Source organism: Syngnathus acus, chromosome 6, assembly GCF_901709675.1.
Source record: "Syngnathus acus chromosome 6, fSynAcu1.2, whole genome shotgun sequence".
In the NCBI taxonomy this organism is placed as follows: Eukaryota; Metazoa; Chordata; class Actinopteri; order Syngnathiformes; family Syngnathidae; genus Syngnathus; species Syngnathus acus.
This window is the reverse complement of record NC_051092.1, coordinates 11593000-11618602: the sequence shown is the minus strand read 5'-3', so window position 1 is coordinate 11618602 and position 25603 is coordinate 11593000. Positions and strand designations below refer to the sequence as shown.

General features: G+C 39.7%; 2 protein-coding genes and 1 non-coding gene across 6 annotated transcripts; 1 reads left to right on the top strand and 2 right to left on the bottom strand.

Annotated features, from left to right (window-relative positions):
• Window positions 1-4407: 4407 nt before the first annotated feature.
• On the bottom strand, window positions 4408-12421 carry LOC119124670 (S-adenosylhomocysteine hydrolase-like protein 1). Of its 4 annotated transcripts, none has more exons than XM_037254857.1 (17): window positions 12141-12421; window positions 10245-10356; window positions 9779-9916; window positions 9487-9587; window positions 9251-9353; window positions 9070-9164; window positions 8010-8116; window positions 7714-7830; window positions 7593-7656; window positions 7112-7200; window positions 6950-7020; window positions 6665-6759; window positions 6206-6304; window positions 5966-6034; window positions 5436-5514; window positions 5242-5362; window positions 4408-5157 (listed from the first exon to the last, which is right to left on the bottom strand). In XM_037254857.1, the coding sequence occupies exons 1-17, from the start codon at window positions 12381-12383 to the stop codon at window positions 5151-5153; spliced, it is 1710 nt and encodes a 569-aa protein (XP_037110752.1). In that variant the 5' UTR covers window positions 12384-12421; the 3' UTR covers window positions 4408-5150. The 4 variants fall into 4 exon arrangements, with proteins under 4 accessions (XP_037110752.1, XP_037110754.1, XP_037110753.1 ...); XM_037254859.1 differs by lacking the exon at window positions 12141-12421 and adding an exon at window positions 11261-11364; XM_037254858.1 differs by lacking the exon at window positions 4408-5157 and having other exon boundaries at window positions 5238-5362.
• trnal-cag lies at window positions 8632-8714 on the top strand. The gene has a single exon. It is a non-coding gene; the product is annotated as a tRNA-Leu (tRNA).
• A 2365-nt stretch (window positions 12422-14786) lies between the features above and the next one.
• LOC119124876 (muscarinic acetylcholine receptor M2-like) lies at window positions 14787-22680 on the bottom strand. Its single transcript, XM_037255244.1, has 4 exons — window positions 22543-22680; window positions 16991-17180; window positions 15825-16697; window positions 14787-15626 (listed from the first exon to the last, which is right to left on the bottom strand). Exons 2-4 carry the CDS (start codon window positions 17141-17143, stop codon window positions 15315-15317), a joined length of 1338 nt encoding a protein of 445 aa, XP_037111139.1. The 5' UTR covers window positions 17144-17180; window positions 22543-22680; the 3' UTR covers window positions 14787-15314.
• Window positions 22681-25603: the final 2923 nt, after the last annotated feature.

Below are 25603 nucleotides of genomic sequence, written 5' to 3'. Positions count from 1 at the left end.
GAGCCATGTTTATTAAATGACAAACAACATGGCGCTGCGCATGACAGAAAAATAACAGAACACACATAATTAAGTGAATTATGTCGTCAGTCGAGAAAGTACTACAGCCTACTTATTTAATAATATGACTTTTAAAAAAATGCAGTTCTACAAAATGTGGAATCAGGTGATGCAGTATTTGTTGCAATTTTCATTTAAATTCTCACGTGAGCCGGCTGGCCTTGGCACTCTGGGGGTGTCGTTTCATTGTTGCCTATTGCTTGTACCTACTATACTAGTTGTTTGACTTGCATAGGGATAGCTTTTGTTTCTCTTCTCGCAGACACCTGTACTTGTTTTGGTTTCTGTTAAGACGAGGAGGATTAGGACTTGTTTCAATCACATCTTATATGCAAATTGTAAAATGTTACGTTGTCCAACTGAAGTGCTCTTTTTTTTTTTTTTTTTTTACCTACAGCCAGTCAATATTCCAATAATACTTCATGGCTTGTTGCAGCAGGACCAAAAATCAAGTAGATATATACCTGGTAAAGGTAGTAATACTAAAGTTAAACACGTTGCATTCTCTGCTCTGTTAGATTGCAGCTTGATTCCTGGAAAGGAAATACAACTGTACTCGAGAATTTCAATTGCATTTTTGGAGACTAAAGTTTCCAATACAAACTTTTAATTATAGAAGGCCAAATCCACCTTAGAATGGCTCTGAGGTGGGCTGCACAATTATTAACATGTTCAGATCCCTGTGAAGTGAAAAATAATGTCTTCTGTATTTGACACTTCGCAAAAGAGCATTTATAACAACTTTGCCAAATTTCTACGATTAAACTTAAGTGTGGATAATTCAAATGCAGAATACAAGACCTCAAAAATAATGAAAACTCAAGTCGTTCTCTCCACTCAGGTGCGTCACTAAATGTACCGCAACCACGCCTTGCTCACCTCAATGGAATTCCACTACTATGATCTGCAATAATAGATGCTACTTTGGCTAGCATCTTTGTTATGCCATCATGTAAATCGATGTTTGAGCCTCAAAAATGTAGACCCACTATCAAACTCCGGTGAATGGAATACAATCCACTTGGAAATTGTGGGCAAAGTCCATATCCGTATTAAAAAGAGATAACGTGTGCTTCACACTGTTTCGTGAAATGTGGTGTGCACACTCATGTCAAACACTAAAGTGCTGAAGCCAGAATCAGCTCAGAATAGGAACAAGGTTAACAATTACAAATTAATTGTGGGCACCGGCTGTTTTCGGAGTAGTTCGGACGATAAGGAAAATCTCACTTAATGCCCCTAATACCACAAAATAATTGCTTAGGATAATCTTTTCACGACATCCGATAATCAAGAGGGGTAAAGAATGTTCAAAGTTGTCTAGATAAGCCATATTTACAAACCAGACCTTAGTAGTCGTTAGTAGTTGCTCCCGATAAGGAAACCACCCAGCTCGGCTGATCTTTTTTTTTTTTTTTGTGTTTAATTTTTCAGTGTTTATTTACATTTTTGGGGTCAGTTATGCTCCTTTGTTCAAGATGCAAGTCCAGATATTCCATTTTTAAAATTTTTTTTAACACAAATAAATGTCCTCTTGTACCATGAAATAAATAAAAAAAAGCTATAATCATACAATCTGTTGGTCTCATTTTCATAACAAATATTTAGACTTATAAATATGTATTTTGACTGTTTTGTTGGTTTACGACAGTCCCAACATCCATTCAGTTACCTCTGCACTGTACCTGTTATAGATGGACCCGTTTACATCGTAAGTTGGAGCATTAGCGTCGCAAACCGAACGAAGAGGTCACTATTGCTTGACGAGACTGCTGTTTCCCATTGGTCCACTGGAGGGCATCATAGTTACCATTACAAGCACTTAGGACTCCAAACTACAACTGCAGGGATGAGTATACTGTGCGAACCTAAACTCGTATCTTAAGGCACCATAATAGAATAATATCACACGGGTTTAATGCGATGTTAGTGTTGTTTCATTTTCTATTGCTGATTGCAAAAAGGAAATGAAATATATATGTTAGAACTTGCAACAGTCAACTGTGTCTGTCTTCGTCCGCCCCCCCCCATCTCTCTCTCTCTCTCTCTCTCTCTCTCTCTCTCTCTCTCTCTCTCTCTCTCTCTCTCTCTCTCTCTCTCTCTCTCTCTCTCTCTACCTCTACCTCTACCTCTCTCTCTCTACCTCTCTACCTCTCTCCACCTCTCTCTCTCCCAAACCTGCGCGCAATCTATCCAACAATCACGGACGGCAGGTGAGTAATCCCAGGGAGGATCCATAACGAGGATCGGAGGGCTGGGTGATCAGACAAACTTTGCGGGAGAACGAAGCGCCGTGGACCGTCGGGAGGAGGACGTCAAACCCGCTCCATGGATGATGGTAAACTTGTTTTACGCACGGATCTTTTGACTCAAACAATCATGCAGAGGTTTATATTACTCAATGTTAAGCCACTATAATGTCAAGATTGACTTAACAATTTGCTCTAAAATAAGAACATAACAAAGACTTATGAAATAATGATTCCATTAAAATGTATTGCACATGGTTAGATAAGTTACACATTGATTAATCATGACTAAATTTACCTGTTGCATCGTAGTTCACATGTAAATGCAACAAATGTACTATCCTGGACTAAAACAAAAGTTAAAATAACTAATATGATGCATAGTTTTAACATTTAATTGTTTGATAATTTCACATAACTCGAGAGGAGCCAGAGAGCCACTAAACTAGAAGTAAATGTCTTACTACACTGAAAAAAAATCTTCCATTTGTTTAATTTAATTTGAACATGCTTTAGTTGTGCACAATGAAAATAAAATGTGCTAAACTAATCAGTTGGATGTTTTTAAAGAAAATGGTAGACAATTACACCACTTGACAATATTTCAATTGCGTAAACATTGAAAAATAATAAATACAATAAATTAAAATATTTGCACATTATTGAAAGTGAAGTTAATAGATTAGTAATGTTAATAGATGTTTTGGCACAAATGAAACTACTGGCACACAGTTGTCAACTTCTGCAGTTTTGCCTCGATAGTAACAATAGTAGTGCGCCAAATAAAAAAGACGAGTGGATTACTATCCTTCCACTGGGTTAAGATCATTAGCAGCTAAGGAAATCCTTTGGAGCGCACACAAGTCATCTGCTCCATTCTTAAACTGAAACGAGACGACGTTCAAGTTTTTGCAATGAGGATCTGTACAAGGTAAGAATGTAAAGAAATGAACTCATGATAATGCTATTTCTCTTCAAATATCATTTTGTATTATGTTAAGATGACTGATATATCCAAATGTGAAGCTCCATTAATATTATAGTCCTTTTTTAAAATGCTTTAGCATCCACTCTAGCCTTGATGAGGAGGACTTGAATACATTTTATTCCCCTCTTGATGATTCCTCATCATCAGCTCCCTTGCAGACTGTGTTTATCACTCAGCACAAATAGCAAGCGAGATGTCATCTCTCTCTCTCTCTGTCTCGCTCGCTGTCCCTCTCAAGCTTTTTACTCTATTGATCTCATCCGGAAACAGTAAGATGAGACCCTGCTTTGGGAGCCATTTGAAGCGTCTCAAAAATCACTTAGCACATCATTCCCCTCAGCCAGAATCAATCTGAGAGGCAGACCTGTTGTCACAACGATATAACTATATATATTTTTCTACATATATAAACATACACACACATGTGAATATATAAATAGATATATCTCAAATAAAATCCCAATAAATTGTTCGTATCTCCTCCTCTTCTGTGTATGGCACTGGTAATATTCACTGTCTTTAACAGACGATCAGTGAATGATCAACGGGCCATAAACAGAGTTGAGACAGAACCTTCACCAGTATGCCTCTGTCCAGCATCGATCAAGTGCGCCTGATCTACTTTGCCCATTTTGGCACTAGCACATGGTTGCTTTGTGTGTGTCTGCGTGAGCAGTCATGTATGGTGCCAATATAGGACAAGATGGACATTCATCCGCACTAATGTTTTTGGTTTAGCTCTTGTTGGTATCTATGTCAAGGCATTCAATGATACACTGCCAGCGAGGCTCATCGATTACGCCGGCCTTCGTACAGATCTGAGTTTGTTTTTTATGCAACCTGAAACTGTGCCGTTGCACGGCTTCTCTTGCGGTGTTTGGAAGTGGTAGAACTCGAGTGACTTGGAAGGATCTGGTTGTTCTAGACTTGCCAAAAAAAAAAACGACGGAGAGATAGCAACAGAGTTCCAGTCAGTCACATTCTTTTTTTTTTGCGGCCAAATTTGATTGATGGAGATATGCAGCTTATGTAACTGAGTGACTACAGGTGCATAAGTGAGGGCTTTACAGATGCCATCTCCCTCCTGAGTATCCTGCAGTCTCAGCGCAACCAAGCCCAATATTCATTTTGTGTCTAGAAGCGGGTCAAAGGGGCTAAAAGAAAATCAGCAGTAATGTCATTTCCTCTATGAAGAAGCCCTCGACCCTCTGCCCGACTTAATGATGTTACATCACTTTTGGATACGTATGATTAACGAGGCTGCGGAAAGATGCGAAAACTGAGCTGGTGTAACCTAATTTATGGACCGGCAGCTCAGTGATGGAAAAAAGCTTTTAATAAGAGTGTTTGTCATGTGAGCATTTGAGTGTAATTTTATAGTAACAGTATATGTAAAAAAAAAAAGTTGTAGTTTATATTTTTGCTGGTGTTGCGAGGAAATGACTTCAATGACCTCTTTGATTCTAATTAGCAAATATATGCAAAAGTAGAATACCCTCAATAAAAATTACAAATCAGTCACTTGGTCATTTAATGTACTACTGTTCTAATCTCCCTGTGACACAAAAAAGCATTAGTTGTATTTTGTGTGCTACATGTGTCATGTTAAAATTCAACAAACCTATGAACTATTTTGAATAAAAATGAAAAACATTCACAGTACATATATACTATATACTATATATAACCTATTATTATCATCTCGATTGTGCTAAATGCACAGAGAGAAAATGAAATTCTGTCAAAGACTGGACAATCCAACAATGGTGAATAGTCAGCCATGTTTACAGTAGGTTTCAAAGGAATATTCTAAATAATATAACATAAAAAGATCATCTTGGTAGTCCAGGGAGTCAATACCTGTATCAAAAAAGGTTTTAATGAGCCATAAAAAGTAGTTAAAAATGGAATGTTTGAATCTGTGTGTATATATATATATGTCACCTATAATAGTTAGGTTTAAAAGGTCCATGCTTGCCAATGCCCAAGTACTTGGTCTGATCGTCAGTCAGCTCGGTGAGGTGAGCATCAAAACCAGGGAGGTGAAGACTTGCCACGTATTCATCTGTGAAAATGAACATTGAAATTTTAAATTTGGCAGATTTTGTGTCCATATCAATAATCATCAAAGCACTTGCCCATCTTTTTTGGCAGCAAGTAGACATCCCGTTTGTAGCGTCCTTCTGGAGCGTTGTACAGCTCAATGAGAGCCAGAGCCTGAACAGTTATGAGTGACAGTCAAAATTACACCGTTTTTTTAACAGTAATCGTCAACATTCAACTTATAAAAAAAATTACATGGACACTTCTGTTATGATTTAAGAATTTAATATCGCAGAAAATACAACTTTACGTTAGCTTTCCTATGGCGACTTGCATTAAGCAAGCATGAAATCAAATTACATAGTTGGAATTGTCATGTTGAAATATGTTTGATTCTCTTTAGTTTTGTGTCATTAACGCTAAAGATCGACTATGAGTGAAAATTTAACAGCTTGTAGCACGCGAGCTTTTCGAGAACTGCGTGAGCACCACAATCTTGCTTTCCTCAAAGTGATACCAACTTCTTGACCCACTTCTAAGAATACATTTAAGTCGAAAACTAGTCCATTATTTGTGTCCCAGTACTTTTGTCCACAGAATAAAGAGCAGTAAATGCGTCACACACCTGAGTGGTGGCAGTGACCGAGAGGACAAAAGAGGGCACAGTGGAGCAGCTCAGATTCAGTAAACGACCCTGAAGAGAGAATAGGAAAGAGATACCGATGATCATTGCTCACTTTGAACAATCTACAAATACAAATCGATAGAGTGATACACCTACTACCAAACTGGAGGCATTGGTCCTTGGGTGTCATCTGCTTTAGGGATTTCTATTCTATTTCCTATTCTAGCTGGTATATATCACCTGGGCCAGTAGGACGATTCTCCTTCCATCCGGCCATACGACGTGGTCCACCTGAGGTCTCACGTGCTCCCATCGCAGCTCTGCAGTGCGCAGACTCGCCTGACAGAACACAACAATTTGGCCGAATCCCAGTCAGAAGCAATGACATGCAATTTACATCGTGCTTCCAGTCTGTGTTGTGGCTGTTTTTTGTTTTTGGGTCCAATCAGACTTTGTGTTGCTACGTCATTATAATCTGTTCAGGACCTTTGGAATGAGTAGTGCTGCTGGCTGATCTGAATCAATCACATTTTAAATTTGTCCTCACTGATGATATCAGTATTATTTCCTATTTAGTAGAACAAAACATGTGATCTGCTCCCAAATATCATGTATTTGAATTACATTTGTAAATTTCTGGCATGGCTGGAGACCAGCCCAAAGCTGTACTACACCTCTCGCCTTAATATCAAATCATACCAAATCTATCTCCGTGTTGGAGTGTCCCATGTTGCAGACAATGCAGCCATTCTTCATCCTGTCCAGATGTTCCCTGGCCACCACGTGTTTGTTACCTTAGTGGGAAAACAAACAGGGAATTTCTGCAAATGAGAAATGATGACTTGAGGAAAAGAGTTTGTGTTGCGTAATATATTAAGTCTATGTGAAGCATTATAAGGCATGTCACGTTCACAAAACAATACCTCACAAAGCCTATATTGGAATCAGGGGCCATGTCTATGTAACATTGGTGTTTATGTGTACCTGTACAGGTGATGACCACGTCAACGTGTCGGACCACCTCACTCAGCTGGATCACTCTGAAGCCGTCCATGCTATAAAAAATGTAGCAGTGGCGTTAAATTGGTTGAGGATATTTCCTGGTTGCTTGGTTGAAAACGTTCCCATGTTCACAGTTTAGCATACCAGGCCTGGATGGCACAGATGGGGTCCACCTCTGTCACGTACACGACAGCACCCAATGCTTTCAGGGCGGCGCAGCAACCTTTCCCAACCTGGAGCAGGAAATGATTTTGAATGCTCTCTTAAATAGCTGGGGCCTGAGTCAATGTGGCACCCTTGGCCAAGATTCTCTATGGTGCCCATCCTGTCAGAAATTCTCATTCTTTAATTTCCTGGACAACAGGTCACCCAATTTTCATGCTCTACAAATTACAAATAAATACAGAATGCTTTGAAATACACTATACCCTTGCTAAAACTAAAAATCCTATACACAAGTGAAGAAAATATTAATAGTACTATTAATTTCAGGGAAAACCGATAGCCTGTCAGATCTAAATGCCATCAACAAATAATAAGAGGATGGCGTGGGGATTTTGGATATTTTTTTTTTTATAGGTTGGGAATCACTGGCCTACCAAACACATGCTCGTGATTTACTGACCCCACCATATCCACACACCAGCACCTGCTTGCCGCCAAACATCACGTCTGTGGTTCTCTTCAACCTGAAAGCAGCACAGTCATTTGTTTAAGTGTGTGTGCGTGTGTGTTTCCATACTCACCCATCCAAGATAGACTCCTTGCAACAATAGAGATTGTCAAACTTCTGCTTGGTCACCGAATCGTTGACGTTTATGGCCGGAACACACAACTCGCCGGCCTTGGACAGCTGGTATAAGCTGATGCAAACATAAGCTTTAATGTGCGACATGAGACAGTTACGCAAACCTCTGTCCACATATTTAGTGCTTGATAAGAGGTACCTTGACTTATGAGTGCCTTGAGTTATGAGTTTCGAGGGGTCAATGGGTCACAGGTCAGAAATAGTGGGGATTAACTGAATTTAACTTGAACTAACCGATAAACACCCGTGACGCTTTCTTCCACAATGCCTCGTATGTTTTTGAACAGGTTGGGGTACTTCTTGTAGAGCCAGTGGGTCAGGTCACCACCGTCATCTAGAATCTAGTCACAGAGAAGAGACAGGTGTTTTTCGTGACAGTAAAGTAGGCTAAATCTACAACGATAAAACATCAGCTAAGGGTACTAATACTTGATTGTTTGCAAAATCATTATATCTCAATTCTTTGGTGCTCATTTTTTATGCGTTTCTGAACAGGTTTTAAGGAAATGGGATGGGGTTTTTTTTTTCACATCATCGCAGATGAAAACTATCGCCAGTGAGTGAAAAGTTGGATTTCGCATGGTAAATGATGGAGAAAGGGGGTGGCGGGGTTCATTCTACAGCATAGTACATATTCCAAGTGGAATTGACCAGAAAAAAAACAAATCCTTGAAACATATCAAAACAAGCTTCTAGTTTTCTCTAATAATAAAACATAATTAAATCGCATGTGTCTTAATGTGTTTTAAAATTTTAACAATTTGATTCAAATGTATTCGAAGCACTCATTTAACTCAAAACCCACCCCGATGTATGTGTGTGATATTGGGTGTTGTGGTATGAGTAAGCCACAACTGTCAGGATGGCCGAGCGGTCTAAGGCGCTGCGTTCAGGTCGCAGTCTCCCCTGGAGGCGTGGGTTCGAATCCCACTTCTGACAGACATCTATTTTCAAGAATTCTGACGCTTTTCATTAGAGTTAAAACGGTCGAATGGGCAAAACAGTTTTCTGAAATAATTTTCAACACGGACAAATAAAAATAATTTTAGAATCACATATAAATACATTTATTATTAAATACAAACATGTCAATAAATCTCATTGGAACTTAGTATTAATAGATTAAAATGTATATTTATAAATTTTATTTTGGTCAGGTCATTTTAAATCATGGTTTGCCAATTTGATGTTGAACTTGATTGCTTGACTTTCCATTTATTTTCTTTTGCAAATGCTTAGAAGGAATTCAGAGGTAAGACTGTTTCAAGAGGTACATTAAGAGTGTCTGTTGTACCACATTGGGTTCCCAAATTTCAGCACCAACGCAGCGATCGATGCACCACCAGAAGTCGTCCTCTGACTCGCCTCTCCATGCAAACACGGATGTGCCTGAGTAGGCCGGCGAAGATGCATTACAGGAAATAACAGTATGAAGAAGACAGGCGGTGCTTGGAAACAATACAAAGAGTCACCACCTCCTTCAGCCAGAGCAGCGGCTATGGCATTCTGGGTGGAGAAGATGTTACAGGCGGCCCAACGGCACTGAGCCCCCAACGCTGACAGTGTCTCAATTAGAACCTGGAAAACATACACGCATGCACGCACACACATAGTCTATGCCTTTCTTCAGTAGAAGAAATTACATTCAAGACAAGCTCATCATTTCAATATTCTGTGACTTTGTGACTGAAGGTTGGGAGAGGGTGCTTACCGCCGTTTGAGCAGTGATGTGTGTGCAGCCAACCACTTTGGCTCCAGCCAGAGGTTTCTCGCTACCCACTTTTTTCCTCAGAACCATCAACGCAGGCATCTCTGAGCAGAAACCAGCACCCGAAAGTGCAACACACCCGTGTCAGTAAGTGTGAGCGTAAGACAGTGTACATGAGCGTTTGTGTTTGAGTCTGAGTGAAATTGTGCCAGAGTAAAGTGTGTGTATGCATGAGTGTGTTTAGCATAAGTGAGCAAGCGAATAAGTGAATGTGCAATTAGTGTCTTCTCCTCACCTTGCTCTGCAATGCAAATTTCACGACGTCCAAAATCAGCCCGTTTGATATTTTTAATGCAAAAGTCCGAGACGCCCTTGGAGGTCTTCTGGACTTTGTTTCTAGGTGAGTTGTCGTCTTCAGAGTTGGCACTGTCCGCTATACAACCCAGTACAGTAAGGCCCACATACAGTTTGCCTTTATACACAATGACAATCAGGATGGATTTTAAATAAAACAATTAAGATGGGATGAGTGTGGAGATTTACATTCAAGGGCTTTCACAACAAGATGACATTAATCATTTAGAAATTATAAACATTTAAACATAAAGTACAGGTGAAACCAATGAAAAGGCCCTCACATTTAATTTTTCCATATATGGGCCCCAGTTGAAAAATATTTTATGATCCTGGGACAGACAATCTTTAAAAAGTATTTGACGATCCTAAACAATCATTGACATTTTAAATTTTGGTTCCCGCACCTGAATTGTAGCTGTCAACGGATGACTGCGAGCCAGAGCGAGACAGCGGGCGCGGGACGGCCATGATGGGACGCTTGTTGAATTCTTGTTTCTGCTCCGTCAACTGTATCTGCTGTTGGAACAAAAAAACACCGACAAAATACTTTTAGCTGAAATTGCCAAATAATCCAGAGAGAATTAAGAACTTTTCCATGCATGCAAAGCTTCATTTTTAATATATTGGGATATTGAAGGGATGTTGTGTGATCTGCTTTAGTTAGTATTTCAAATACAGTGGAGTCATTCATATTGAATACATACACTCGCTGGTGAGCATTTTAAACACATTGTATTCACTAATATGTTCACTAATATTGGGCTCTATCTGTAATTTTTATGTAAATTTGACAATCCATACGACAGTGTCAGATTACAATTTTATTGTCATAGAAAATGTGAATGAAAAAACTGCATTATGATCTGTTTTTTTTTAATGACCTCTAGTCAAGGTCACTTTAATGACTTAAGTGAGGTGAAACACAACACAATGCAAGACAATAAACTGTGAACTACTAAATGACCCAAATTAGGCAATATTGTCACAAATTAGCTCCAATTCATCTTAAAAATAAATTATTTTGAGCCAATAACACCAATGAAGTCCACTCAGTGATGCATTTTCCTTGGTAATGATTACAAATATGGCTTCAGTTGAGTGAACGTAGCCTCTGTTTTCTCCTATTTGGCCACACTAAAGTCAAGGAACTTAATATTTAACACGGGCTTTGCGGCGGCGGCGTGTTGGTAAATTCAATGATCACATCTCAACAGTTGAGGAATTGCCTTTTTAAACCCAAGCAGGCGAGGGTGAAAGTTCAAAGATAAAAACCATTTTGATTTTAGGTGTCTAAAATCAATTCTCTTTGATTCAATTATGCACTTTGTCATTAAAGCACAGAAGGATCGGAAAATGTAGTAAGAACTATTCTACTCGCGTCAATTTTGATGGTGATGCAAACAAAAACAAAAAAAGCTACCTTGATGCGGACGTATTGTACGGCATCCTGGTCCTTGGCTTTGGTCACATTCACCAGACTGTACACTTTCTTCATGCTTTCACCTTGGCCGAGCTCAGTACACACTGTTTTATTAACCCGTCAGTCAACATGATGTTCACAGAGCAACCAGACACGCCTCGCAAAAGCACAGGCTCCACTCAAAGGAGTCTTTGTATGAGGAAAGTTGAAAAAAAACAGGCTCGGTGTAGATTTAGTCACAATGGAAGATAAAATGACCTGAAATGATCTGCTGGGTAAGAAATGACGATAATAACTGGGAGGAAAAAAGAGGCTTCGAGCTGACTCTAATATTTAAAGTTGACTGTCAATTGTCCAACTAAACATAAAAACACGAAAACAAAAGACAATTATAAGTCATGTATTCAACAGCCAAAATGTTTTTACATTTATATGTTGCCTCTGCCCCCACTAGTCTAAACTCGGCATTCTGATTAATATTGCGTTTGTGGAATATGGGCAGCAAAATTCACCGTTTTTTTTATTTAGCTTGGCTACATTACACACTTTCATGCAAAATCCCCAAAATGCTCATTACTCAAATTTGATGTCACAACAAACCAATCATTTGGTCCACTCCGAAATCAAAGCACCTCTGCAGATTACACACGCGATTATTTATGCAATTTGGTCATGTTCATTTGGTCTGCCTGTAAATAACTGATCATGTGTTTACATAGCAAATCTCCAAATGGGGATCTGGTAATGACCCTTGCGGTACACCGAAAGAAAGACGATGGGCTCAAACCCAGAAAAACGAATAAAACGGTTAAGGTGGGACATGAAGTTTGATGAGTTGATTACTTCCCACGACTGGTCACTGTGTGTGCTCACTGCTCACCATGTCAGTCTTCAGCGCCTCGCTGACGACCTCCTCCGTCCCGGCCTCTCCTTTTTCCTGACCCTGTTGGGGGGCCCACCTGCTCTCTGCAGCCTTTAGCATCTGCAACAGGTCGGGGCCCCTCTTGAGCTCCTCTTCGCATCCTCCCCGCTCGTCCTCTGCTTGTGCTGCTTGAGGACAGTGGTGGTCAGACACAGGCAGGGTCTCCCCGGAGGTTCCCTTCAACTGCTTTTCCTCAGCCATGGGACTTCACTTTGCAACTAAAGCACTTCTTGCTCAAGTGGATGGAACAGTGCTAAAGTACTGCACATGAGGGCTGTTTTGACTCAAAACAGCATTTCTCTCACTGTAAAGTAACGGCTAATTAGTAAAGGTGGCAATGTGTACACGCTAAACACGACTTGTTGGTACACGGAGAAAAAAAATACCAAATGCAAATTATTGCTCATACGGGCACTGGTGGAAAGTGACAAATAATTGCTTGTATAATTCTTTTCTATTTCTGTACTTTATTTGAGAACACTATGCAAACTCCAGTCCTCGGGGGGCGCATTCGTCCATGTTTTCGAAGTTTCCCCTCATTGAACGCACCTGATTCAATTCACCAGGATCATTTTCAGGCTCCTGCAGAACGTCTTGCTGTGTCACAGTAGGATACTTACCTTTTTCAACATCTGCAGAGTTGCTGCTCTTGACACAGGTAAGTCTACTTAAGAGCACTTTTGCCATTTGTGCAAAATATGAAAGCAGAGAGCTGCCCTCTTTTGCTCTCAGTAGTGTTGGGCTGATGCCAAGACAAACAGTGCAGTCACTTTGTTGTGTTGTCAACATCACACAGCACAAAGCCTAATGAATACAAGCAGCCATGTTTACATTAAACGTACATTGTTCTTGTTGGCACCGAAGGTCTGGGCCTGAACATCTATACATAAGCCCTCCATAATGCCTTGTAAAATGAAATGTGGTAATACATGAGCAGCATGGCGTGCTACATTTCACACTTACCAACCATATGTCATTTCAATCACAATAACTGTGTTCCTGTTAATGATTTAAATGATCTTAATTATCCAAAGTATTTTACGTATCAATATTGTGATTGAGACTCAAATTTGGAACACTTTGAAGAAGTACCAATATTTCAATTTCGATCCACGTCACTGACAATCTACCAAAGGAGTATTTTATTTGCCTTTTGGTTGATAAACAGTGTTGCTCTAGTTTTAAACATGAATGAATGAATGAATGAATGAATGAATGAATGAATGAATGAATGACACTGGCTTACTCTCAACAGTGGTTAACTGCTTTTCTACCACCAGAGGGCGTAACTGTTCCATAGTGTCCAAACACGCTGTCCTTTGAATGTAGTTATACAACTATTGAAGCGTTGCATGCCCTGCTTTCCATTATCTCTACTTTCCAGTGTTTCATTTTTCAAATAACAGACACTGTTTCACACATTTATTCGGTTTATTTCAACATGCCACAATATTTATTTTCATGCCACGATTTATAGTAAGATACACGTTTTACAATAACATCAATTGAGGAAGCAGCTAATACATGTGTTAATACTGTAAATGTATTTGGACTCGTTTACTATCTGCACTCGACATAGAGGAAACATGAACACACACACACACACAATGAAACATTTCACCAACACACTGTGTCCTACTCCATAGTTTATGGTGATTTCCATATACTTGACGCATAATGAGTAAAATAGTGTCACCCCCACTATTATTATTATTATTTATTATTATTATTATTATTATAGAGTTGCACATTTTCAGAGCTGCGCTCTGTTGTGCTACATAGCAGGCAGCACGATTGGAAAATGTACAATGTAATTAAGAGCAAAAGGCAGAGAAGGTCCCCAACTAAGCTCAGCAGTAACTGTTCCGACATAAAATTCGACCTCTGCATTTGACCCATTCTAGCGAGTACACACTGAAGCAGAGGGCTGCTTAACTGCCGGGGAGCAGTGTGGGGTATTGGATTCTTGCTGGAGGACATTGCAACTTTGTAGACAGGTTTAACACGTTTAAGTGTGTTTAAAAACAACAACTATTTTTTATTTTATTGTTGCACTTGCTTGTAATGCCCTAAGATACAGGTGGATGTTGACAAATTCCCAGTCTAAATTGCAAAGTAGTAATTGGAAAGAAGTAATTGGTGTCAAATAAGTATTTCAGAGTGGCAACCGAGAGACAGTTTTTGTATTGTAATTTTTTTTTTTCAAACTCATATCTGTCTTCATTTTTAGTTATAATTAGATGAGTCTGAAATGATATTAAATTGTTTTGGGATCATGGATTGAAACTATAAACTATAAAAGTTTAAACTATTAATACAATCATTTAGAAAAAACACTTTTATTTGTAGTTCATAATAACTTGGGCCCTAGCAGCAAGCACATGATGACTTATTCCTTGTTATGTGTTTTTACATGTGCATCCTGCTCGACACGACACATTGCGAAAACTGGAGGTTGCCAATAAAGTACACAAGTGTAGCCTGGTCTTATTAATGTTAGTGTTGCAATAGATTGGGAAATACAGTGGAACCTTGCCTTAAAAGTTTAATTCGTTCTTTGACCAAGGTCCTTATTCACTGTACTTGCATTTCAAATAATTTTATCCCATTAAAATGAAATTAAATTAAATGCCATTAATTGTTTTGCATTTTTGTAATTAACGGTTTGTCCCATTCAACAGCTGAACGTGTCTCGCTGATCGCGGCTCTCCTTTCCCACATTATAATACTTTATTTGCTGCTTTTATTTTTACTTCATTTAAGCAACAACTTCAACCTCTAATTTTGTTTCACTAAACAAACACAAAAAAAATAACCAAGAGAAAAACTCATGACACTTGTAAATCAAGATACTGCTGTACTTGTACTTAATCTAGATAATTGCTCATTATAGTTAGACTTGAATAGCAATTCTTGTATTTACATTGCACATTTCCATACAATGATAGGAGGCCCTGGTAAAGAGCCCTGTGGTATACCTAAAGACATTGCGGATTTATTGGCCTAAACCAGATTAAATTAGAAAACAAAAACGTTGGGGCACTCGTAAGTCAAGGTACTACTGCAAAAGACATGCACGCATTTTGGCATTTAGTGTACGTTTGGTGTACGGAGTCTGCATCAATAGCAGCCTCACCGGACTGTTCGTATGTTCTTGTACTGACACAGCAGCAGGTGCTTGAAGGTGTTTTTGAAGGTGGTGTTGCAGAGGGCATAGCAGGCTGGGTTGATGGTGCTGTTGATGTAGCACAGCCAGTAGCCGATGGTCCACAGGGCGTTTGGGATGCAGACGGAGCAGAAGGTGTTTATCAGCACCATCACGTTGTACGGCGTCCACGTCACCACAAAGGCCACCAGGATGGCCATGATGGTCCTCGTCACCTTCTTTTCACGCAAGGATGTGCTTTTCTTGCGCCACTTGGCCACCGCGCTCTGTTTTGTCACCTGGAGGAAAATAGATTGTATCACATGAGCGGTGAACGGTCATGGCTAAAAGTCAGAAGCACTGGCCGACGTTTTGGGGCTGAAGAATGGAGAACGTGCTGTAAATAGCTAAATGGTTGTTGGTTGGACACTCCTATACTATGGAGATCATAACCTGAGTGAAAATGAATGCTAACACAATGGATTAAATTTGTTTACCTTAAGCAATGTCCTTGTGGCTTGACAGTCAGTCAAAGATGTCGTCCTGGAAGCTGGATCTGCTTGGTTCATTCGTTTTATGGCGTTCAGTCCCTTCAGCACCGAAACGGGGACCTCGTTCTCCGTAGATGTGGAGGGTTGGACGCTCTCCGCCTCCGGTTCCACCTGCTCGGGTTTGTCTTCCTTGCAAGGAGAACTTCCGTTCTGTTGCTGCAGTTCTTCCTTCTCCTTTCTTGGCACAGCTTCTCTGAGTTGCTCTCTAATCTTCTGAATGCAGTTGTTCTGGATCTGGTTCTCGCCCACATACTCCTGACTGTGGGAGTGAGCTTCAACAATACTAGTTCCGGATGTCTTCCTGCTGTCCCTCTGCATGCGGCTACGGCTGGCCCTGGAGATGCGCCAGTAGAGATAGATCATGATGGCCACAGGTAGGTAGAAGGCCGCGATGGCCGTGCCAAACGTAACCGCCGGGTTGGAGAAGAACTGGATGTAGCATTCGTCTGGCGGCACGGTTCTAACACCTACAATGAACTGCCAGAACAAAATAGCCGGGGCCCACAGGATAAAGGACAGCACCCAGGCGGCGGCGATCATCAGACCGGCCATCTTAGTGCTACGGCGCGCGGGGTAGCTTAGAGGTTTGGTGACGCAGAAGTAACGATCGAAGCTGATGATCAGGAGGTTCATGACTGAGGCGTTGCTGACCACGTAGTCCACCGCCAGCCAGAGGTCACAGACAACCGCTCCCAAGGGCCAGTAGCCAATCACGATATAGACAGTGTACAGGTTCATTGAGCCGACGCCAATAATGAGGTCCGCACAGGCCAGACTGAACAGGAAGTAGTTGTTGACGGTCTGCAGGTTCCTGTTTACCTTTGGAGAAACCACATGGACCAGGCTGTCAGATGCTAATCTTTTTTGTGTGATGTATGTTTTCTCCCTTCTATTAGATTACATGCCTGGAGGTTTGTTCTCTAATTGCTTCTCTGGTGTGGGAGACCTTACAAAAGGAACTGGAAAAGGAGCTAAGAAAGGAAATACAGGAATGGGGGCTGCTTGCTCAGCTTGTCAACACTATTTAGGGACCCATCAGGCAGATCTTTTGCAAGTTGACATAAGTTCTACTCATTGATTATTGGGACTTTCGATTATTTGACACAACTCACCTTTATAGAGAGCATGACCAGGATATTTCCAATGACGGTGATCAGACTGAGGGATCCTGCCACCAGAATGATGAGTACAATCTCTACGGTGGTGTAAGGTTTGGCAGAGGAGAGGCCGGCGTCTCCTCCGCTGCTGGTATTCACAGTCTCCATTGTCTCCGCTCTCGGATGTGGTCACAGATCATTCGGGCTGCGGATACAAATACAAACAGGTTTCTTTTATTGAACTGCAATATCACCAGAAGTGGCAAACATACTCAAACTATGTGCTTTAAGCAGAAACACAGGTATTTGCTTTAAAAAAAGAAAAAAAGGTTTTCAGAAAATGCGGCAGCACTGGTTCAACTCCTGATTGATTGATATGTCTTTATTTTGAACATATTTAAAATATGAAAGGAGGAGAAAATAAATACAATAAATAACACTTTATTTAAGTCACAAAAAACGAAAAAAAAATAATTATATTGAACTGTAGTACAGTAACAAAGTATTTCTACTTTGTTACACTCCCCAACTGAAGCTCATCAATGCAAAATGATGTGTAACACGTTGGCAGGTGTTTGATAGTTTTTTCCAACTTGCACTGAGTATGTGTGAACAGTGACCAGGTGAGTAAATAGAAACTTAAGCATCTGTGTTTGAAAACAGAGCGCTCGCATATCGGGAAAGCACACAAATATTCGTGACTACATCATTTCAAATCTGACCGCCTACAAGATGTAGTTATTCAATGTAATGGTCTCGAGCAGATGATAATCTTATTATGTCGATTGGAAGAAGACCGCATTATGAACCGCTTTTCCGAAAAGCCTCCCTTTAGCACAAATAGGGAGCAGATATCATAACTCAATCTCCTGCCTGCTCACAGGCTTCCCCAAGGCTCAAACGGGATCGCCGCGACACACTCGTAATAGCTTGCAGGCTAATTTTTAAGACAGTCTCTTTCATTTTGGGGTCTTAGAGGCATCACATCATAGCTCACTGTATCGAGAAAGCTCATTTGAAGATATTAAATTAAGATTAGAATGAGAGAAAGAATTAATAACTGTCTAAAAATAGTCATAGCAGTGGAAAATCAAGGCTTGGTTGTCTGACAAGAAATCAAAGTATATGAATGTTGCAACCCCCCTTTAAAAAAAAATAAAAAAAACAGCATCTAAAGTGACCTGGAAGTGTAAACCCTGACTGGATCTGCCATGACAAGTTGGATGGGACTGTATATTTTTCAATACTTATGATTATGTACCTTACCAACATTTCCGATATCCAAATATTTCCATGTTAAATATACATAAAAGGAAAGCGGCAAGGCCGAAAACCAACAGTGAGTGCCCACGACCTTTGATCCCTCAGGCGGCACTATACTGGCATCACAAATCATATTGCTACACAGACTCTGGAGCACATAAGAAAACCATTGTCACTTAACACAGTTTGTCCACCTTGTAAAGCAGAAACCATCCAGTATATCAACATGGACATCTTGTCCTCCTGGCGAAATAGGAAAAAGGACCGTCTGGATTATTATCAGGGCTAAGTTTAAAAGGCAGTATGTGATGCAATGGAGGTGTGTTAGTTAACGATAACGGGTTCATTGTAATTTACCAATGGGGAAAATAACAATTTTCTTCTTTTTTTTTTTTTTTTCTTCTTTTCAAATCAACCTTAAAACTGTCCACTAAAGCCGCCCACACTACACATTTAAACACTCGTGATCATGCTTTTTGATGCTTTGGATAAAAGCATCCGCTTAGAGAATCAAAATAAACGGAAATGGTATCTTTAAAAAAAAATCGCTGACAGTAAACAGCACACCAAAGGCAAAAACAACCATTTCAATGCAAAAGCGGTTGATGTGATTGCAAAAACAAAAAAAATGGCTGCCAAACATGCCCAACATAACAATGTGACAAAGCGATGTATTTTCATTATAAAATCAATGTAAAGACACTCAAGGGTCATTGCATGCTGTCCTGCAAGTGGCTCCATTAGGCCAGATGATAAAATCATCCTGTACCTGAAAGATGTTTCCTTCTTGCTCTTACAGCCCCGTAAAACTTCATTACGGCATTGCTAACTCCATCTCATCACGGATCAGTTCCAAGTATATTCTGTGGCAAAACCACAAACAACTGTTTGTGTGTTTACAGATGGCATGCATGTATGTTCAATAACTAGATTATGTTGAGTGTAGATATATGGATATCACATGAGCATCCTCTTGCAGACTGAACATAGCTGGTCCAATTTTTCCGAGTTATGGTGCTTTTGGAGGCCTGGTTGTAACTGTGAAATCATATCATCTCCTCTTTATGTTATTACACTGGAACAAGTCAGGGTTAGATTTTATGGAACCACCCATACTAGGTGAAAATCCACCAACTGGACTCCTCTTGTTTGTTGAATTTGGTCTTCTTTTTTTTCCTCGACTCCCCAAAAGTTGAAAAAAATGCTATTGGATTACTGCACATTACCAAGTTTGCTATTACAGGTTTTGCTCTGACCAACGAGAAGACGGAAAAATGCTGATGTCATTGACAGTTGACCAAGTGGCCTTGTTAAGACCATGGGCAGATTTGATTGACATGGAAACGCAAAGTGGAGGAAACCTGATTGGACTTATTTTTATTTATGTATTTATTGTTTATTTATTATTTATCTATATTATATATTATATTATTTGAAGCCCGGTCAGGTTCCTACTTCCCACAAATGGTGGTGCACTGTGTAGCATCTTTTTTATGATCTATTCTAGCCACACTTCCCCCTGAGTCACTAATGACTCCAGCATGACTGGACTGTCTAATTGTTACTCAGGGTGATTCCCTGACAAGGATCCAAACTGTAAGATAATTAGATCCAGCATCCGCACCAGAGTGAGGCAGCAATATGCAATCGACTGGCCTATTGTAGTGGTAGCCGTGATGAGCTTGGATTCAGAAAGTCCAACAAAATAAAAACTTGTGAGATTCTAACTCACTCGGTCGATAGTTGTGGATTTTGAACAGATTGTTTTTTTGTTTTTTTACCAAAAGTTGGGTTAATACTTTTAACTCTGTAGAGTGGGTCGAAGATTGTACATTGGTATTCGGTGAAGTTGCTTCTTATTTTTAGAAATATTTGGTCATAAATTTCGCATTTTTTTCACTACAAAAACAAAATTCTTGGTGACTTTACCTCTGTAATTTCTTTATCTAGTGGTAGTTTTATTGGTAGTTTTTTTCCTCAATAAAAAAAAAAACCACCTTTGGATGTAAATCTTGACCCAGCATAATGTATCAAATCCTCAACCCAATGGGTTTGCTATTTTACCAAATTTGGGTTACGTAGTCTTAACCCAACAGATATCAGAGTATAGCTATGTTGAAATGTCAGATCTGGTGTCAGTTTTCAGCGGGGAGATGAAAAGCTAAAATCAGCGGTATGTTTACAGGTATCAGAGCATGTGTGAATGGACACAACTATATCGAAGGACACATTCATTGAGTGGGGGGGGGATCAGAGGGCAGCAAGTTTTTTTTTGTTTTTTTTAATACAAATATATACCAGCCTATATATTAGTCTCTATCTGTGCAAACATGACCTTGTCTAGAATTGCGAGTGACAAATAAGTCAAAGGAACAAATTAGATCATGTATGAAACTCAAGACTCAGGGGAGGGCCAGATCTGGTCACATCATCTTTTGTAGCCTACAAAAGCAAAGCGTGATGACTCAATGTTTCTTCTGGATTCAAGCTAATTAGATTTTTAGGCTTTTGGGTAAGAGATTTCCCTGATGACACTTTTGCTTGGTTTATGTGAGTCACAAACAATGATTTCAGTTTTGCCCAAGTTTAGCAACATCATGAATGAAGCGTGGTGCAGTACTACTTTCTTGTTTGTTGAGGATGATGTAAGGATCTATTATTGACCCAATCAGATTTCATCATAAATGTGTTATATGCTCAGGGCTTTCAAAATCAATAGGCTTATGTAAAATAAACAATTTGACCAATCATATTTCAAATTCATCCCTATTAGGATTGAACACCAGCCCTTGATGTCATTATTTTTCCATCCTCTGATTGGTCGGTCACAACACAGCTTTTATTAAGACCTAATTTTTAACATTTTTAACATTTTGTCATGATATTTGATAAATATTGATCTGAATTGCTCAAGAGTCTATCATCCTGCAAGATTTCTTTATTACAGCCATTTTTAGCTCACTGTGTCCCGGTTCTGAGAAATTGCACATCTGCCTGAGGTGTGGTTTCACACGCAATCGTGGCGGCGCTAGTTGGTGTGCATGTGTGCATGTAGGGGAGCAGAGTCAAAGTCAAAATAGTGGACATTGTTCTGAATGAAACAAAAGCAGCAGAGAGGCGGCTACAGCAGCAGCAAAGAAACAGCAGTGATTGAGAGACATAACTTTATTTCAGTTATCTAATTTCCCACGCGCAACTCAGGGGATTCCTCGAATGCACTCGGACGCTCAGGGATGGGAGAGCCGTAGTTGGGAATCCTCTGGGCACGATATCAAAAGATTCTAGCGACACCTTAAATGTTTGGGGAATCATTCATCATCCTGTAGTATATTTTCTTTCTCTCATGTGTCTTGCCTAAAGAATGCAAACTGATTGGCATCAGAGAATAAATTGGACATTTGGTTGTGATCAGAAATTAATAATAGGTAGATGGTCTGCAGGATGGGAAAGCAAGCTGTATCAGATAACAGCTGTCTTGCAGACCTATGGAGGATATGCTTCAGGTATAAAGCAAGGAGACTGGAAGACCAACTCGGCATTTTATGTGGGCGTGAGACACTTTGTTTGGCATCGCTTGTATTTGGTAGAACAAAATCTGTTCCCAATCAGCTTTGTGTTGAATTCTTTTCCCTCCCCAAGCCAGCTACTTTCAATAGTGCATTCTAGAAAGACAACTCACCACAGAAGAAATTCACCACAATCCCCTTATTTTTGAGTCACAATCCAGTAATTTTTTTTTTATTCTATACTGTACTACAAAGGTTTATAATTCACTCATCATCCATCCATCTATTTTCCGAAACACTTATCTAGTATACTTGTTCACTCCTTTTCCAGATGCATTGTGGGGTACAGTGAGGGACTAAAACAACATTTACCAAGGCACCTATTTTCTTTTAGAAAAAATTAAAGGCACACCAAAAATATCACAAAAATGACAAATATCAAAATAAGGATCATCTCGTTCCACTCACAAATTGACTTGAGAAATCTGGACCAGGTTGATTGAACAAAAAAGATGAAGCTATGACATAATTGTTTTCGGAAACAGCTAGATATGCCACAGGTAGATAGATGAACAAAAATATATCTGTACTGAATAAATATATTTCTGACAAATTAAGTGAAATTGGATAATTGTCTGCAATACAACTGATGATTTTCATTGGGAATCACTGAAGTATACAATTTAAATGAGGCATTAAAATGTCACTTCAAGGGGAAGTGATATAGAATATAGGAAGGTGTTCCATAAGATGACCACCACAATTTCTTACCTAAAATATTTTTAAAATTTCCCTTACCTTCAAAGTTTGCTGTAGAATCTCACCTTACATGTATGCAATGACGTGAATGAGCACTCTTCATATGCTCCATGTTACTGTCACCTCTGGACAAACTGGAGACAAGGAGAAAGTAACTGTATGTTGCTCCTCCTCTGACAGTGTGTGTGTGTGTGTGCCACATGTATGTGTGTGGCACGTGGCACTGGCTGATAGACAGTTAAAGCATAGAGGGGGGGGGGGGGGGGGGGGTTAAGGGGACAGGGAAAGGAATCTGCAGGAGCTTTTAGTGACTATAGTGTTGCAAGCCTGCAGCCAGAGTGGCAAATTTGAATAAACAAGAGGTGAGACAGGCGGAGATAGCTGTTTGAGAGCTAGAGAACATGGTGGACTCTGTTTGCAGCTGTAGGCCCGATGTTCACGGGGGATTGATCGTATGAAAAAAACCTCTAAGGTGCGATTAAAGGCCAGAATTAAAGAAAAAATAAAAGATGATACAAGACCGTCCGCTTTGCTATATTCTGTCGCTGCAGGACATTGACCTTTAAAACTCAGTTGTTATGACCTTTTCAGCGAACCTGTGACGCAGTGTGCTCCAGCTGGTGGATGACCTTCTTTTGATGGAATTATCACAAAGAAGAATGCTTGCACTTTGCACGACAATATTACCAAATGAAGAGTGTGTTGTTGACTAAACGAACAAACAAACTGAGATGATTTATCAAAGATCGCCCGTGCTGCTCATATTCTCTGTAAGCTGCCAAACATTATACTCCTTCTGGGTGAGCTGTCATGCATCTTATAGACAGATGCAAAAGCATGACCATGGTCATAAGTATTACATTCGTCATGGGGACGAATCAATATGAGGCTTTGGCTCCGCCATATAGCAACAGGTTTCTAATACGCTCCGGCAAGATTTTCATTATCATTCCAATGTTTGTGTTAAATCGTTGGTTTCTTGGGATGGAGACCCATCTATGCCATTTTTATTGTCGCGAATAATTGCCTTACGGTGTGTGATTTTCATTATCATTCCAATGTTTATGTTAAATGGTTGGTTTCTTGGGATGGAGACTCATCAATGCCATTTTTATTGCCGTGAATAATTGCCTTATGGTGTGCCCCCGCTATAAATGGGAGTTGCATTGTTTGATAGCATATGTTTGTCTGGAAGAGCATACGTTACATGTTGACCTCATGCTCTGAAGGACGACATGCAGCGTGCTGAGTTGAAAAGGAAGTGTGAATAGAAGCACTGATAAAAGGATGCAGCGCTCGAGGGCACGGGGATTATTGGTACCATATAGGAATGTATGGCGCAATGGGAGATAAAAGCCAGCGCTGCTTTACACATGTGCATCATGCCCCATTTTCTCCCTTCCCTGTGTAGTTTCTTTCATTTTAGGTGCTTTTTTTCTTCAATACCAATGTCAGACCAAGAAAAAAGTCCAAGGAAAGCATTACATGCAAAATACAGCTTGAAGAACACTATCCTGATTTGCTCTCTACCACTCAGGAGTAAGGGGGAACAAAAATCTACTAACAATGAAGCAAGCTTTTTCCTTTTCGCCATTTGAAGCCATGCCCCAAGCCTGTCATTTTCTTTTTGGGGAGAGAAATTAGGTCATTTAGTTGGAGCAGCTTTCTGAATGGATGATGAAGAGCCAAACACAATAACAACAGACCAGTCCTATATAACATTCCTGCTGACAAAGCTAACTGGTGCATGCAGAAATCAAAATAAGATGTCGGTGTCCCTGAACCACAGGAGAAACAACTTTTGAGTTTACATGTCCTCTTGCAGAACTAGAGTCAACCTGCTGTTACCAATGGTGGTGGATTTGTTATGGGTGTGATGCATTGTGTTGATCATCTGGAGTACACAACACACTATGAGAAAAAATATCAATGCAGACTCTGCTACGTTTGAGATATTACTACGCACATGTTGCTTCGAGAACAATTGTTTTATCTAAAATCAAGAAACCTTCAATCTTTAATAATGTAACCATTGCATGAAAAACTACCAGTGACTTCCTGTATTATGAAAGTAGTTTGTCCATTTTGTCAGTAGTCCTGCATTGGTCCTAACTTAGCTATTCTTTGCTAAACCTAACACTTGCCTGTCTGGCCATTCACATCTGTACCTCATACCTAATTTAGTAACAATCTGTTATTTCTCATTATTTACAGACATACATAATGTGACCATTTGTTCCTCCACTGACAGAATCAATTGGAGGCCTTAGTGTGTGTGTCAACTGTGTAATAAGTACATCACAATGCAGAGATAATTCCTTATTGTGGGAACTACTGGAGCAGAATAGTTCATGTTTTCCTCAGACTGAAAATGCTGTTTCAGAACTCTGCTGCCACCTAGAGGACTAATGTTTCAAAACGTCTTATAGGAATTTTATCTATGAGGACCAAAAGTGTCAAACAAAATAATAGATAAACGAGTCAATGATTGTTTATTTGTTTATTTATTTATTTACTTATTTATTTATTTGTTTATGTATGTATGTATGTATGTATGTATGTATGTATGTATTTATTTATTTATTTATGATGTATGTATGTATTTTTGTACGTATGTCACCCCTGTTCCCCAGTGCTCAAGAATCATGAGACTTTTTCCCTCTCATCCCCTAAGGAACAACAAAGTGCTGAGTATCTGTCCTCAGTTCACATTCAGTGTCTTAATTGTGTGGCTCGCTCGCTTGAAGGATTCAAAACATTTCTGGTTGCATAGCAGTGCAGTAACATTTTGTGTCATGGTGACATTAATCCATCATTTCCCCTGCAGAAAACACTCCTGAAATGAATGTGGTCTTCTGTGAGGATTACAAAACAATATCGTTGGGGAGTTTTTTAATGGACTTTCCCCATCACATGGTCAATTCTCAGCAAGAACTGAAATGATTCTATATCTCAGTTTGCATTTTGCACAAGACACCTGCAATGGAAATTGTATGCAAAGCGAGGAGATGAATTCTAACCGCATCACAATCCTTTTCCATTCTACTTAGACATATACGATAGTTCCTATGAACAAAACTTAATTCTAAAGCATACAGGC

Coding starts and splice junctions, on each gene's coding strand:
- LOC119124670 (XM_037254857.1), bottom strand. CDS start 12,383: ATGGCTGAGGAAAAGCAGTTGAAGGGAACCTCCGGGGAGACCCTGCCT. Junction 6,760..6,949: donor CGTGGTCATCACCTGTACAG/GTACACATAAAC, acceptor TTTCCCACTAAG/GTAACAAACACGTGGTGGCC. Junction 6,305..6,664: donor CCAACACGGAGATAGATTTG/GTATGATTTGAT, acceptor GTGTTCTGTCAG/GCGAGTCTGCGCACTGCAGA.
- LOC119124876 (XM_037255244.1), bottom strand. CDS start 17,143: ATGGAGACTGTGAATACCAGCAGCGGAGGAGACGCCGGCCTCTCCTCT. Junction 16,698..16,990: donor TGGTCATGCTCTCTATAAAG/GTGAGTTGTGTC, acceptor GTTTCTCCAAAG/GTAAACAGGAACCTGCAGAC. Junction 15,627..15,824: donor CCACAAGGACATTGCTTAAG/GTAAACAAATTT, acceptor ATTTTCCTCCAG/GTGACAAAACAGAGCGCGGT.